This window comes from Ictalurus furcatus, chromosome 13 (genome assembly GCF_023375685.1).
Source record: "Ictalurus furcatus strain D&B chromosome 13, Billie_1.0, whole genome shotgun sequence".
NCBI classification, from domain to species: Eukaryota; Metazoa; Chordata; class Actinopteri; order Siluriformes; family Ictaluridae; genus Ictalurus; species Ictalurus furcatus.
The window spans coordinates 25,968,251-25,983,838 of record NC_071267.1 but is presented as its reverse complement, the minus strand read 5'-3'; the positions used below and the strand labels follow the sequence as shown (position 1 = coordinate 25,983,838).

Here is a 15,588-nt window from a genome sequence, read left to right as displayed (position 1 = left end):
GTTAGTTGGTTACTTACTTAGATAGTTACTTAGTTAGTTGGTTACTTACTTAGTTACTTAGTTAGTTGGTTACTTAGTCATTTAGGTAGTTAGTTAGTTTGCTACTTAGGTATTTAGTTCGTTAGTTGGTTACTTTCTTAGTTGGGTAGCTGGTTATTTTGTTCGTTAGTTGGTTAGTTAGTTAATTGGTTACTTAGTTACTTAGTTAGTTGGTTACATAGCCATTTAGGTAGTCAGTTATCTACTTAGGTAGTTAGTTCGTTAGTCGGTTACTTAGTTGGGTAATTAGTTATTTAGTTAATTAGCTAGTTAGTTTGTTACTTACTTAGTTTGGTAGTTCATTGGGTAGTTTGTTAGTTAGTTAAAAAATACAAAAAAGTTGATAAAAATACTAAAATAAATTACCAAGGAAACACTAATCCACTAAACAAATTGTACCTCCTTCAAACCTAGCCAAAACAATATAAAATATCAGACTAGTTACTTAGTTAGTTGGTTTCTTACTTTGGTAGTTACCTAGTTAGTTGGTTACTTACTTAGTCATTTAGGTAGTTAGTTAGTTAGTTAGTTAGCTACTTACTTATCTCATTAGTTAGTTGGTTAGTTAGTTACTTAGGTAGTTGGTTAATTACTTAGTCATTTAGCTAGTTATTTTGTTTGTTAGTTGGTTAGTTAGTTAGTTGGTTACTTAGTTAGTTACTTAGTTAGTTGGTTACATAGTCATTTAGGTAGGTAGGTAGGTAGGTAGGTAGTTATCTACTTAGGTAGTTAGTTCGTTAGTCGGTTACTTACTTAGTTGGGTAGTTAGTTCGTTAGTCAGTTACTTACTTAGTTGGGTAGTTAGTTAGTTAGTTAGTTGGTTAGTTATTTAGTTGGCTAGTTATTTGGCTACTTACTTAGTTGGGTAGTTAGTTAGGTAGTTTGTTAGTTAGTTACTAAAATACAAAAAAGTTCATAAAAATACTAAAATAAATTACCAAGGAAACACTAATCCACTAAACAAATTGTACCTCCTTCAAACCTAGCCAAAACAATATAAAATATCAGACTAGTTACTTAGTTACTTAGTTAGTTAGATAGTTAGTTAGGTATGTAGTTAGTTAATTATTTACTTACTTACTTAGGGGGTTTTTCCTCACCACCGTCTCCACCATCTCGCTCAATAGGGATAAATTCACACCCTTAAAATGTCTATCCTCTGTTTATATATTTCTGTAAAGCTGCTTTGAGACAACGTCCACTGCTAAAAGCGCTATACAAATAAAATTGAAGATGTGCATGTGTGAAAGCCTAGTGAACTTTACGAGGATAAAGGATAAGCGTGTGTTTCTCCACAGCACTCCATTAGTCGTTGCTATGAGGCGTACTGTCCATATTTAGCCTGCAAGCCGTGCACCTTAAACAGCGAGTGTGTACATTCTTGCCCTGTAGACTACACAGCCCACATATGGTAAGGACATTGTTATTGTCTGTACGCTGAATGTACACACTCCTGAACAAGCTGCGGTCAGGGAAGAACAAACCGGCCGCTGTCTCTCTGCTCAGTGTCTCGACCCTTACTGTCTCCGAGATATTCCACATCTCATCTTTCATACCAACTGAACCCGATTTCTACTATATATATATATATATATCCTGTTTGGTTTACGTCACACTATACGTACATAGTATGTATTACTAGTAGCTATTGGAGCTTTGTCTGTATTACTTCAAATCTGTTTGGGGGAAAACCGAACTGAAACCTTCTGGCAGATTTACGAAGGGTTCAGAAAGACCTCTGTCTGTGCATACTCGTGTGCATGTCGATGAATTCCAATCACCCCGAAATTAGCAGGTGTTTGGCTTGTACGGGACAGCTGATTTGCATGTGGCGACGCCCATAGAACTCCATAAAAGGCAATGCCGACACCGCTGAAATAACGGCAAATGTAATAAAGGTTTTCTATATATCTGAATAAATATGACCTAAAGCATAAGATTTTCACTGAGACATAACTGAAACCATTTTGTGTGTGTGTGTGTGTGTGTGTAGCTGCCTTGTGAGGATCAGATCATCCTGCTGAAGGGCTGCTGTATGGAGATCATGTCTCTGCGGGCGGCGGTGAGGTACGACCCGGAGAGCGAGACTCTGACGCTGAGCGGAGAGATGGCCGTGAAGAGGGAGCAGCTGAAGAACGGCGGCCTGGGCGTAGTCTCCGACGCCATCTTTGACCTGGGCAAGAGCCTCGCGCAGTTCAACCTGGACGACACGGAGGTGGCGCTGCTGCAGGCCGTGCTGCTCATGAGCTCAGGTACGACACCGATGTCTCCGAGCTGACCGTTTAGCTTTGTGCACATGACATGAGGAAATCACTCAGGTAGGGCTGTAAAGGTTGAATTGTATGGAATATGGAATGGACAAATCTACAGCATCCAGGTGAGATCCAGGTCTTGGTGTAAAGGGAAAGTGTTCATTAAGTTTTTATCCCCATCTCGTTCCTTTCCAGACCGCTCAGGTTTGACGTGCATGGAGAAGATCGAGAAGTGCCAGGAGACGTACCTGCTGGCGTTCGAGCACTACATCAACTATCGCAAGCACAACATTCCCCACTTCTGGCCCAAGCTGCTGATGAAGGTGACGGACCTGCGCATGATCGGCGCGTGCCACGCCAGCCGCTTCCTGCACATGAAGGTGGAGTGTCCCACCGAGCTGTTTCCTCCGCTCTTCCTCGAGGTCTTCGAGGACCAGGAAGTGTGAGCGCTAGAAAGGAACGGCAACTTTTCTTTTTTTTGTTTTTTTTTTTTTACTAAAAAAAAAAAAAAAAAAACGGAAAAAAAAAACAAAAACGTACACACAACCGACCATCTCCGTCCTTTTAAACACGTCGACACGGTCCCGATCCCGATCCCACCTCGTCCTCGTCCGCCTTCCTATCCTACGCATCAAATGCACCAGCAGCATGATGGCAGAGGCAGAGGCGGCGCCAAGACCTTCTCCGGGGCTCGTGTTCTCCTTCGATGTGTTGCAGAAGCGGCTATTTATTCTACATTTGCTTTTTACGGAGTGTTTAACCCCTCCCCCTTTAGATTTTCTCCGCCAGCCGATTTACAGGTGGCCCTTCTGTCTCTGCGCTACGTCTTAGACTGAGCTACCTGAAACTGAAATTAGCAGCTATGGACACAAATACACAGACACACACACACTTACACATCTAACCTCAAATCAGAACACTTTAACACACACACACACACACACACACACACACACTACTCTCACACCAGCTACTCAGAGCAGCTCTGTTGCACAGGGCGTGTACAAAACCAAGGCGCTAAACCAGCGCTAGATTTGTGTTAGCCAGTGGTCAGGCCGTTTCGGTAGTCTAAAATCATCCTGGTACCACTAGTAATGACCACCGGTGTCTCTCTCGTTCTCTTTTTTTCCTCTCATACACACAAGGAGTAGATCAGCAGTAGTAGTAGTGTCATAGGACGACTCGAACAGACCTCATTTCACTGATCGTAGCGAGCGCGAGCCCGTGTTCTGGCTGGGAGGAACGTTTTAGAACCAAAGCAGGTGCTGTATTTTAATCAGTAGCTACTCGGAACGGATTCCGGACGTTTGAAACGTATGCACGCTCGTTCACCTGGACGTCGACCCCTTCACTCGTTCACCTGGACGCAGACTCGCGACTGCTGTGTTCGAGTTTGTGGTTCTGCCTGGTCGTGGCCTGGGTTTGTAGCGCCGACGCTCCACGGCAGAGCGTATCGAGTGGACGGGTTTTTGACGGCCTTCACGAGATATTCATAACCCTCATCACATATTTCGAGGTGTCTAGAATCGACTACGGACAAACACGAACACGTTCCGGAGAGATACGAGAAGGGGGGGGGCGCACTGTTCCGTGTCAGCAAGCGGTCAGGTAAACAAATAAATTGTGGAATAAACAAAGAACATAATAATTAGCATGGACATTAACATTAATGTGGGCGGATGTGGATCAGGTGGTAGAGCGGGTCGTCGACCAATCGTAGGGTTGGTGGTTCGATTCCCGGCCCACGTGACTCACATACCGTGTCCTTGGGCGAGACCCTGAACCCCAAGTTCATGGCTAGCTGTGGCAAGCTAGCACCTTGCGCCTTTGCAGAACCGCTAAAGTGCTATATGAGTGCAGAAGATTTACCAACATACAGCGTTCATTCATTCATCCTTAGTAACTGCCTGGTCGCAATTCACTAGTTGAGACTAAATATGAGCTGGAGTGATGTTGAGGAACTGTCCGAGTCAGAATTCACACACCGGGCTGACACATTTCTACCTCTTGGGTTTTAACAGTGTTTCTGGGGCCTAGTCATCGTTTAGGCCACACCCACTTTAGGTTTAAAGTAAACCAGATATAGATATGTATTTGGAGCACTAAACAGATGTAGAAAGTGGCAATTCTTTAGAGTATTATAATTGAAATATATGATGGCTTTTCACTCGACTCGCTTTCGCATAAACGTGTCGTTCAAGCCTTTCGCATGCAGTACGCACGCAGGAGACATCTCAGTTCATCGCTCCTTATTCTCTAATAAAAGATATCTAAACGTTACAAAGCTTAGCGAGGCTGAAAGACCTTTCGCGCCACGCAAACAAAGGATTATAGAAAGTGAAAATATCTCGAATACGGTCAGACGTAGCTGGTATTTCATAATTAGAAGATAAACCTAAATATATGATTATTGAACTTGTTTTGTTTGGTTTAATAGGTAATAAATGATACACGCACCTGACTGTTCATAAGATATCTTCACTTCCTGTCATTGTTTTTTTTTTTTTTTTTTTTTTGCGCCGTGAGATGAAATGTTTACAAACGTTATATCCTTCTGAAACCTGCAAACGGATTTCCAGATGTTTTTTTCTTTTTTTTTCCCTCCTCGAAAACGACCGGGTTTCATTCCCGATTCGACGCGCGCGGGCGTCGCTGAGCATGCGATTGACGTGTGACGTTGCGTGTGTGAGGAAATCGTACGTCGCTAGACGCTTCGCTAGCCGGCTCACTCGCTGCTTTGCACGACAGAGACATCTGACGGGTTTTCCCGGTCCGACAGCTTTCGTTTTCTGGCACTTACGCGCGCTGTCGCGAAACGTCACGCCGTGAAATCTGCGCGTCGGATAAACCAAACGGAAATAAAATCCCGTCCGGCGTCTTCACGTCGAGTACGTCCTGCGCCTAATGCGTTGTAGAGTAAAACACCAAACAACAAAGAGCCACGTTGCTAGCTAACGGGCAAAGCTAACTTTCAGTAGAACCTCGTCGTGCTTGCCTCGTTACTATAGCAACCGATTTGAATATCGCAAGCACGTGGTTACGGTGTGAACTATAATGAATCGCATTTGAACTCTGAATACGGCTAAGGTAAGAAAACCAGGCTCGTATGCTAACCGGGCTAATGAAAAAGCACTGAATAGTATTAAGTTCCTCCCAGACCGAGCACACACACACACACACACACACACACACACACACACACACACACCTCAGAAACCTGTAAAGCCTCATTACTGTATGCACTGCAGTGCTGTTGCTCTAAAACCGTCTCCACTTTACCCCCATCCCGGGCACAGACGTTGCTCTGGGTGCGACACACACACACACACACACACACACACAGTGATGAGTGTAGACAGAGCAGGCAGGCTATCGACATGATGGATTGGCTGTTTTATGGTATTGTTGTTTAATTATTATTATTTTTTTGTACCTCAGTTCGGGCACACCTCTGGCTGTGGCTCCACAACTGCCTCTGTGCTGACAGGCTCTACCTCACCTCTGAACAGAGAGCAGCTACCTCACAGCCTCCTCCTCTCACACACACACACACACACACACACACACACACACATAGACACATTCTTGAACACACTGACGTATTCATGAGCAGGAACTAAATCGAAAACGAACACACTGACTCAGCTCTCGCTCTTGTCGGAATACCACTGTAGACAGGAGGGCCGACCATTCCTCATCCTCATCCTCGTCCTCATCCTCTTCCTCTTCCTCACTTATCATCTTTTTTCTCACTGAGAGGCCGAGAGGACAACAAAGGACAGTTTCCCTGTTTGGTTTTTTTTTTTTTTTTTTTTTGTACCTTATTTTTCTTTTCTTTTCTTTTTTTTTTTTTTAAATAAATAAATAAAATAAATAAATAAGTGGGGCCAATCGACACATCGGAAATTCGGAACGTCCCCGTTTCCATTCCATTAAAAATGGACGCCGAGGTGAGCGGAAAATTGAAAGCGAGAGGAATTTGATTATTATTTTTCTTTTCTTTTTTTTTCTTTTTTTTTTTTTAAAAAAAGAAAGGAAACAGCAAGTGTTGTCGCTCTAAAAATCAAGCAGCGAACGTGGATTTGATGGGAGAAAATGAAGATCCGACAGAAGGCTGGCCAAAAAAAAGAAAAGGCTCAGTCTAAAAACAACAACAACAACAACAACAACAACAACAAGAACAAAACGTTGTGCTTGGAATATTTTGTGAACGAAAATAAAAATTGAAATAGATGAAAGTGGGCATGATCTTGATTCGTCTTAGCATCAGTCCTAAAACCACAACGTTACTTGATTTTAAACTTCGGAAATAGCCAATCCCTTCCTACCTCTCAGAATCAGTATTACAACTACCACCACCATGCTTCTACTCCAAAAAAACTAAACAAATCAAATGCTCATACTTTGTGTGACTCATCGCCCCTACGTCCTCTGCCACTGGATAAGCCCCGCCCTTATGAGACAAGGTTGAGCCTTGGCCACGCCTACACCCCACCACCACCGAGAGCATATGCTCTCAAAGAGGGTCAAAGTTCGCCGAGCTCTAAACGCAAACCAGAACGGAGGCTTGTCCTTCTTCTCGGATATATACACTGGTCCGTGTTGCCCTGCCCACTTTCATCGAGGAATCCTGTAGCCCCGCCTCAAAAGCAAGAGAAACCAAATCACGTGTCAAGGAATCACCACGACGATGATGACGATTTTGGGTTTGTGTGCATAACAGCAGGGGGTGATGAAGCTGCTCTACCTTTCGAGTCTAATTTTAGTTCAGAGACAAGAATAAATAAATATGGAGAAATTCTAACAAAGAAAAGAAAACGAAGCTTAAAAAAAAAAGAAAAAAGAAAAAAGAAAGAAACGACTTTCAGGACTCCAGAACAATGTTTTAAAAAATTGGAGCTATTTCTGTTGTTTTTTTTTGTTGTTTTTTTTTTTCCTTAATCTTGATGGGTTTTTTTTTTGTTTGTTTGTTTGTTTGTTCGTTTGTTCGTTGGTTCGTTCGTTCGTCAGTTTTATGGTGCTTAACTGCTATGTAAGAAAGAAAAAAAAAACAGCCGTAGTCACTTTTTTGACCATGCGTGCAGTGTATGTAAAAAAACGACAAAAAAAAGCAAGAAAAAAAAAACAACTCAAGACAAGAATTTCACCTCCTTTTTCACCTCACGAATAGTTTGTACCCATACGCCAACGCGCTCTGTTTGTCTGTATATCTGTCCTCATGTCCGTCCTTTTATCCAGATGATGAATTTACACCACCAACAACAACAAAAAAGATATGACAATAGGAATTTTTTTAACGTTTTTTTTTTTTTTTTTTTTTTTTTAATGAACGAAGACTCTGAAACGTAAAAAAAAAAAAAAAAAAAAAAAAAACAGGAAAAATAATGCAAAAGTGACTGAAAATATCTATATATATATAAAAAAAAAAAAAAAAAAAAGCCCTGAAACACAATCTACTCATACCTCACACAACACGAGACTCAAACGAACTTGGGAGGAGCGCTTTATCGGCGAGGCACTGTGTACGAGTGCGAGCAAGTGTGTATGTACGGAGACGTACGACGAGGTAAAAGCGCAGAAACGTCAGTCGTTATCTCACACACACACGCACACACACACACGCACACGCACGGGTTAGTCGAGGATGGGGCTGGAGCTTAGCTAGGGAGTGATCATGCAATGCAAATAACTGCGACTGACTGCGATCGGTGTGTACGCGTGCTTGTGTGTGTGTGTGTGTGTGTGTGTGTGTGTGTGTGAGACATCGGAGAGCGTCTCATGGACTTGAATGTAGCTGACAGGACTGGGTTTCTAAGCGAGCCCGGTAAACCAGAACCTCACTTCAGGTCACCAGCAGAGTGGACTTTACTGTTGAGAAAAAAAAAAATAAATAAATATATATATATATATGTTACACAACAACAAACTGAGAATCTATTGTCTATAATCCGCCTGCAAGGTGCAATTGTTCATTTTTTGTCCTTTTTTTTTTACCTTGTTTGTTTTTATGTTAAGTTTTTATTCTGACCATAAGCAAGGATGTAAATACAACAACAACAACAACAACAACAAAAAAACAACCTCAAATGATTATTTCAGTATACGATATGTCATGCATATGCAACACTCTGTATATATATATATATATATATATATATATATATATATATATATATATATACTGGACGTTCACGAGGCCAGGAAAATCATGCAAATCATGACGACCGATCCCCACCACCATGTAAAAACAACATGCATCAATAACTGCATACACAGTACGTAGCTCTCTATGACGGCTTCGTGCATCAGGACGTGTGCTCGTGTGCACCGCGAATGCGCACGTCGAACTTTTGAGATGATTAAAAAAAAAAAAAGAACAAGTGCCCCCTGTTGGTTCGTCGATCCCCGTGCCTCGTCCCCTCACTCAGAGCCGCCGTGGACGCTTTCTGCCTTAGTGTGTTTGATCGAATGGAGGGATTGATAGAAAAGCGAGAGTCCCGTGAGTTATAATAACTATTATTTTTAAATAAATAATTAATTAAATAAATGAAGCATTATCGATGTCAAACAGGCATTCCGTGTGGAGGTGGAAAAGTGGAAAAGGGTTTCTTTTTTTGGTTCTTCTGGGTTTCTTTCTTTCTTTTTGCCAAATGTAGACCTTTGTAGCAAGAATGTCTATGCAACGAGCTTCCCTCACCCTCCCTGACACCCCACTCCTGCTGCAGCTGCATGAGCCTGGGCCTGGGAACGCACACGGCCGTCTGTCTGTCTGTCTGTCTGTCTGTCTGTCTGTCTGTCCATCTCAGCTCTGAGAAGAAGAAAGAAAAAAAAACAAGCCCAAGCTTAGATAGCGCTCGCCAATGTCTTACTGTGTGTGTGTGTGTGTGTGTGTGTGTGTGATCGACGCTCTCATGGCTCGGTGGATCGCTATTTGCTTGTGTTTCCTCATTTGTAAGTCGCTTAACTGCTAAATGAATAAATGTAAATGCACTACCTAAAGAAAAAAAAGAAAGCAAGAAAAAGAGCGAAGGCTACTTGAAGATGAATGGATAAAAGGATGAATGTGTGCTTGACACGCCGCTGAACTGCCTCACGGTTCTACAAACTGACTTATAATGGAAAGTCTACGGGCAGCGGTTTAAATTCCATCAATGAACCTTATAATATGCGAAATGATTCATAAAGCAGTGTGCTAACTCCACACTTAACCTCGACCTTAACCTGCACGTTCTTTACGTTTGATGCAGTCTGAGCAGGGTCGGCGCCAGGGCACGTGTCACTGGGTGGGCGGGCCTCGATGTGTCACTGGGTGGGCCTACCTCGCCCACCTCACAAAATAATAATAATTCCACGTCACTAAACCTATGTTTAAGCAAATATCAAGCGTGGCACACTATAAAAACCATCGTGTCATCACCCGACGACGCTAAAGAGCAAGGCTACGCATAAAGCACTCATGTAAATAATAACGACCAGCACTAGTTAAAAAAAATCTAGTTAATTATTAATATTTCAAGAAATAAGAGTCCCTGCGGCTGAAATCGGGTTCGGGGGTGGGGTGGAGTGGGGTGGGGCGCTTACCAGAGGTGAGGGGACACAGTGATGTAGGTGGCCAGGCCCCCTGTGCCCCTGTTTTGGCGCCGACGTTGAATCTGAGTTAACCAGCTGTTATGAATGTTAAAATCCGTATAATTTGGTATAATTTAAAAGGAAGGAAGTTGTGTCTATGCATTAATAATGCAGTCGCCCTTGATGGTGGAAGAAAGCGTAAATAATGTTTTATTATTGTTCTTATCATTTAAATCACATAACGTTAAAAAGTGATCATTTTGAGGTCCGTTTTCTTTGACTTTTTCCCCCTTTTCTTTATTATTATGTATATGTAATATAAATATAATATATTTTAAATGGCAGTATTTAATGTCACTGTAATTTTCAGGTCCATTTTTTTTTTTATTCTCTTTTTAATTTTTTTTTTTTCCATACTGTGTATAAAACTCTATAAGATAACTCTTTCGGAAGACGTTCGTGTGTGTTTAATTCTAACAGCTTTCTATTTAGAGCGTAACAACGACGGTGTGCTTTTTAAAAAAAACGTTTTTACCAGCTGCCTCTAGACTTCCGTTCGGAGCGAGTTTTTTTAAACTAAACAGATTGTTCACTTCTTTTCTCAGCGCGAGGAAACGTGTTGAAATCCGCGGTCTAATGTCGTCACGTATAAAGCGCTAAACAGTTTGTCCGTCGTGGACGCTTTCCGCCTTAGCGCGTTTCACCGAATGGAGGGACTGATAGAAAAGCAAGAGTCCCGTCGGTTATAATAACTATTATTTTAAATAAATAAATAAATAAATAAATAAATAAATAAAGCCTTATTGGTAAATAAAGGTAAATAGAGATCATGTTTAAAAAAAAAAAAAAACAACTCTGTAATATTCTGTCACTTATGTTAAACTCGATATATTTAATCCCGCACCCTGGTCACGTGACCCTAAATTCTCACCTGATTACGTTGTATTTGGAGCGAATCGAATCAGTCTGAACGTAACCCGAGTGTGAAACACGCTAATGATAACACACCGATCCATGAGAGTGTGTGAGGAGAGCAGGATGATGTTCACTCCACATCTGTTTATCAGTGACAGGGGAAAAAAAATAATAAATAAATTCTCTCAGGTATATCGAATATATATATATATATATATATATATATATATATATATATATATATATATATATATATATAAATCTATATAACAAGATAAATCTATACATTTTTAAATAAATGATGGGAAATAAAAGCCACTGCCATTTTGTCTCGTCAGCTCATCATCCTTTGCTCTGTGAATGGAGGCTGTGTGTGTTTTGTTTATTTTTATCTGTGTGGGTTTTCTTTATGGGGCGTCGTTCATGGGAAGGTTCTACACTCTCAGAACAAAACGGGTACTAAAGTGTATACACGCCGTCTCTTTAAAAAATTGTTGTTTTTTTATTTTAAAGATTGAAGGTTCGTAACTGTACTGTAATTACTAGAGATGGCAGGATGCCACTTTTTCTTTTTGATACCAATATCCGATATATATATATATATATATATATATATATATATATATATATATATATATATATATATTCCTTTAAAATAACTGCTAAGAACCACCCTAGGAACAAGGAATGGTACAGTTTAGTACCCTTTTTTTTCTCAGAGTGAATAAAATGGAAAAAAAATATATATATATATTAAAAAGAAAGAAATGAGTACACTAGGCACACGCGCGTACCAGAGGTTTGTAAAAATGTATGTGCTTTACCTTGCATTGAGATTTCTCTTCACTCGCCTTCTTTCAAACTAACCAATCCTGAATGTGTATTGTTGTGTATGTGCTCTATGTGTGTGTGTTTGTGTGTGTGTGTTTCCCTATTCCGTGTGCTCGTCGTTTCTCTTCACATGTCCTCACAGCCCCTCTCGAGGCCACAGGTCGCTGTATAAATCAAAGCTTTGCAATAGAAGTATGAATGTAGCCATGGAGGATGAGTAGAACGTACCGAAGGAGAGGGACGATGGGAAAGAATGAATCGGGAAGGTCATCTGACGCCTTGGATTTAAAAAGAAATTCCATGTGTTAATGAAGGAGAAGTTCAGCTGACGGATTTCTGCCATTATTTTGTACAAACTAACTCTCTCTCTGTTTCTCTCTCTCTCTGTCTCTCCCACTGTCTCTCCCACTGTCTCTCTCACTGTCTCTCTCACTGTCTCTCTCTCTATATCTCTCTCTATCTCTCTCTCATGCTCTCTCTCTCTCTCTCTCTGTCTCTCTCACTGTTTCTCTCTCTGTCTCTCACTGTCGCTCTCACTGTCTCTCTGTCTCTCTCACTGTCTCTCTCTCTCACTGTCTCTCTCTCTCTGTCTCTCTCTTTGTCTCTCTCTGACTGTCTCTCTCTCTATATCTCTCTCTATCTCTCTCTCATGCTCTCTCTCTCTCTCTCTCTGTTTCTCTCATTGTTTCTCTCTCTGTCTCTCACTGTCGCTCTCACTGTCTCTCTGTCTCTCTCACTGTCTCTCTCTCTCTGTCTGTCTCTCTCTCTCTCTCTCTGTCTCTCTCACTCTCTCTCTCTGTGTCTCTCACTGTCGCTCTCACTGTCTCTCTCACTGTCTCTCTCTCTCTGTCTGTCTCTCTCTGTCTCTCTCTCTGTCTCGCTCTGTCTCTGTCTCTTTCAGTCTCTCTGTCTCTGTCTGTCTCTTTCTCTCTGTCTCCCTCTCTGTCTCCCTCTCTCTCCCTGTCTCTCTCTCTCCCTGTCTCTCTCTCTCCCTGTCTCTCTCTCTCTCTGTCTCTCTCTCTGTAGTGCAGTTGTGTCGATGTCGTCTGTGTCATTACGTGAGTCGGAGAACCAAAGTTCCGAATTCAGGAGAACCTTGCTAGCTACATTTTTGCGAAACGTATTTGACCATCTTGACAATATTCAGCGACATAGACCCGCTTGGACTGTGTTAAGCTACAAGTTTAGATGGAAACATGAAAGCATTCATGCGCCAAATACCAAATCATCCAGCAAAGGATTAAGATCAACAGATTAGCCATTTACCCAGATGCAGGTTTATTTTAATTTTTTTTATTCTAGCATTTCTATCAAGTGATGCTCCTAGACAGCGAGGAATGTATGCGAATCCAGATGTAAGTACGAGCAAACTAGTTTACGTAAGAGATTATTTTTTTCTCCCCAGTAGCCACAGGGGAATCAGCGTCGAGTAATCCAATAACGCTTTAGCCATAAACATTTATGCAACGTGTGTCAGGTTCCGAAGCTTCCGACTCGCACTCGCTCAGGTTCGTTCTTAAGGCCTCGGAGGGCGCTGAAATCCCTCTTCTTTCCTCTTCTTTCCTCATGCTTCTGGGCTTGATGCACGATTGTCTATGCTTCTCTGTTTGACAACCAAAAGCCTGGCCGTGGAGTCGGAGTACGGTGTTTGTGGAATGAAATCAGTTTGGGATTGTTGATTTGAAAGCCGAATGATTGATCGGTTGATTTCAGTTCCGAGGTGCATATACCCAAAATACAAATCCAGGATCGTTCCCGATTCCGTCGGACTTCTCCCTCTGGGGATCTTTTGCAATGTTACGAACTCTAAAATCCACAAAAATCTGGGGCTTATATATATATATACACCACAAGTTTGCGCTCAAGGACATAAAACTGCAGTGTTATTCTGTAAAAAATCTTTTCTGGTGTGGTTTCTTCTATTACTACGTGTTTTATCCAGGTCTTCTCGTCTTTTTTAATTTTTAAATTTTTTTTTTAAACTCTTCGGGGACTTTTAAACACTTACAACCAGTGTGTTTGTGGATTTCCAAACTACCAGCATTGAACAACTACAAAGAAAAAAAAAAAACAACAACAACACATTGTAACTACCATTACTACTTCAATTAATATGAGTCTTCTAGTACTGCTGATTTTTTCTTTTTTTTTTTCTTTTCGGTTCACTCCTCAATCCCAAGTTTCACTGTGATCGCTGAGGCGGCTGGGAAATGAAGGCGTGTACTTCACGGTCACTCAGGGGTCCTGACCTGTCACAGGCTCGGGTCAGGGGTCAGCTCATAGGTCATTTAGCTGGACATCTTTTTTCTCCAATGAAAGCATTTCAGATACCGATCCTAGAGAAATCAAGTGGACTGTGATATGATTAAGGGCGCATACAAATAGGACACAGCCATCAAACAAAGTAAGATCTGGGTAACAAAAGCAAAACAAACAAAAAAAAAGGTTGCTAAATGCGATCGAGTGCAGAGATCCGGCCATAATGTACGAACGCGGTGCGTCACAGTCTTCAGTGCGCACCTCAGTCCAGTAACAGTATTTACGATTTTCATAAAGAGCAGATATGCAGTAAGGCAACACACAGGACGTCTATATGCAAGGCAAGCGCTGGGTAAAATGCACACACACACACACACACACACACGCACACACACACACACAAAACACCTCCGAATATTTACTGTGATCTCCTCTCACACCACCCACTCCCTCCCAACATCCATCACCTCTACTACCAGCATCCTTTTCCCCGCCCCTGTGTACCCCCCCTGCCCTCCCCCCCCAACACACACGCACACACACTTCCTCCAATACGAGTCCAGTGGGTGGTGTGATGTCAGGTTTTTTTGTGGTGGGCTGTTTCTAACAGGTCCAGACAATCAGCGTGTTTGTAACTGTCAATGTGTGATTTTCCAATTTTGTTTTGTTTTTGTTTGTTTGTTCGTTTTTTTCTTGTTTTTGTTTTTTTTTTTTCTTGTTTTGTTTTGTTTTATGGTCAGGATTTTAAAGGAAGATATTTTTATGGTAATTGTCGCTGGTCTATTTTACTATATATTTATGTAATAAATATGTGACTAAATTTATATCACGGACTCCCTTGTTTGTTATTGGCGTCTCTGTCCTCCATGCGCTCGCTGGACTTTGGGGTTTGGATTGGCTGTTTTAACAGCATTTAAAGGAGCAGTTTGTAATGTTTACTGCCCCCTGCTGGCTCTGAGGTGAATTGAAATTGCAAGTGAAATTTTTTTTCCAAACATTCCTCCTCCCTAAACACCTTGTGAATTGCTTATTTTTTTTCTGTTTTTAAGAAAATGCCTCCTAGCGGGCGGGACTAGTTTCCGGGCCAGAAAAATAGATTTTTTAAAAAGAATTTAAATGAAAAAGCAAATCTTCGGGAAAAGAATATTGGTGATCCATTTTTTTTTTTTTTTTTAAGAACAGGATCTTTAAAATGATATATTTCACACAAGTCTAGAAACACTTTTAAACATTATAAACCGCACCTTTAAGTGTTTAACACTAAGCTCTAATATTCATAACGCACTCAGTGACTATCCTTACGTGTATCCATTCTCTCTTAACATGCATTTATTTTTTCTCCAATTTTGGAAAAGTGGCTAAAAAAAATACACATCAGCACTAGAGAGCAAAAAACTGCATTAAGGTGAAGTACTAAATAATTAATATTGGTCATGCGACCGTGTAAGTGGTGCCCCCTGCTGACAGAGATCGTGAACTTTCCGTAGAACAGAGAGGCAGGATTGTACCGATTATACAGCAACGCTGGAGTTCGTTTTCTAATCTGATTTAATACAAGGCATTCCCTGATTCTTTCTCCTAAAACGTGACATAATAATAGGCCTACTATCCAGATTCATCCAGAAAAGAAAGTCACAGGTCCATGTGAGGATCATCGTACAGACTGAGTGTGCTCTTTCGGAAAGGGGGATGAAAGTTGTAGTGAATGTCATGTCCTCACCAG

General features: G+C 41.4%; 1 protein-coding gene across 2 annotated transcripts in view; it reads left to right on the top strand.

The window, feature by feature from the left end:
• thrab (thyroid hormone receptor alpha b) overlaps positions 1–3,226 on the top strand; it is a 159,043-nt gene extending 155,817 nt beyond the window's left edge. For both annotated transcript variants that reach the window (XM_053639960.1, XM_053639959.1), the window contains 2 exons: positions 2,033–2,291; positions 2,487–3,226. In XM_053639960.1, the coding sequence (XP_053495935.1) occupies positions 2,033–2,291; positions 2,487–2,737 (510 nt within the window). In that variant the 3' untranslated portion in view covers positions 2,738–3,226. The remainder of the gene's footprint in view (positions 1–2,032; positions 2,292–2,486) is intronic.
• The last annotated feature ends 12,362 nt before the right edge of the window (positions 3,227–15,588 follow it).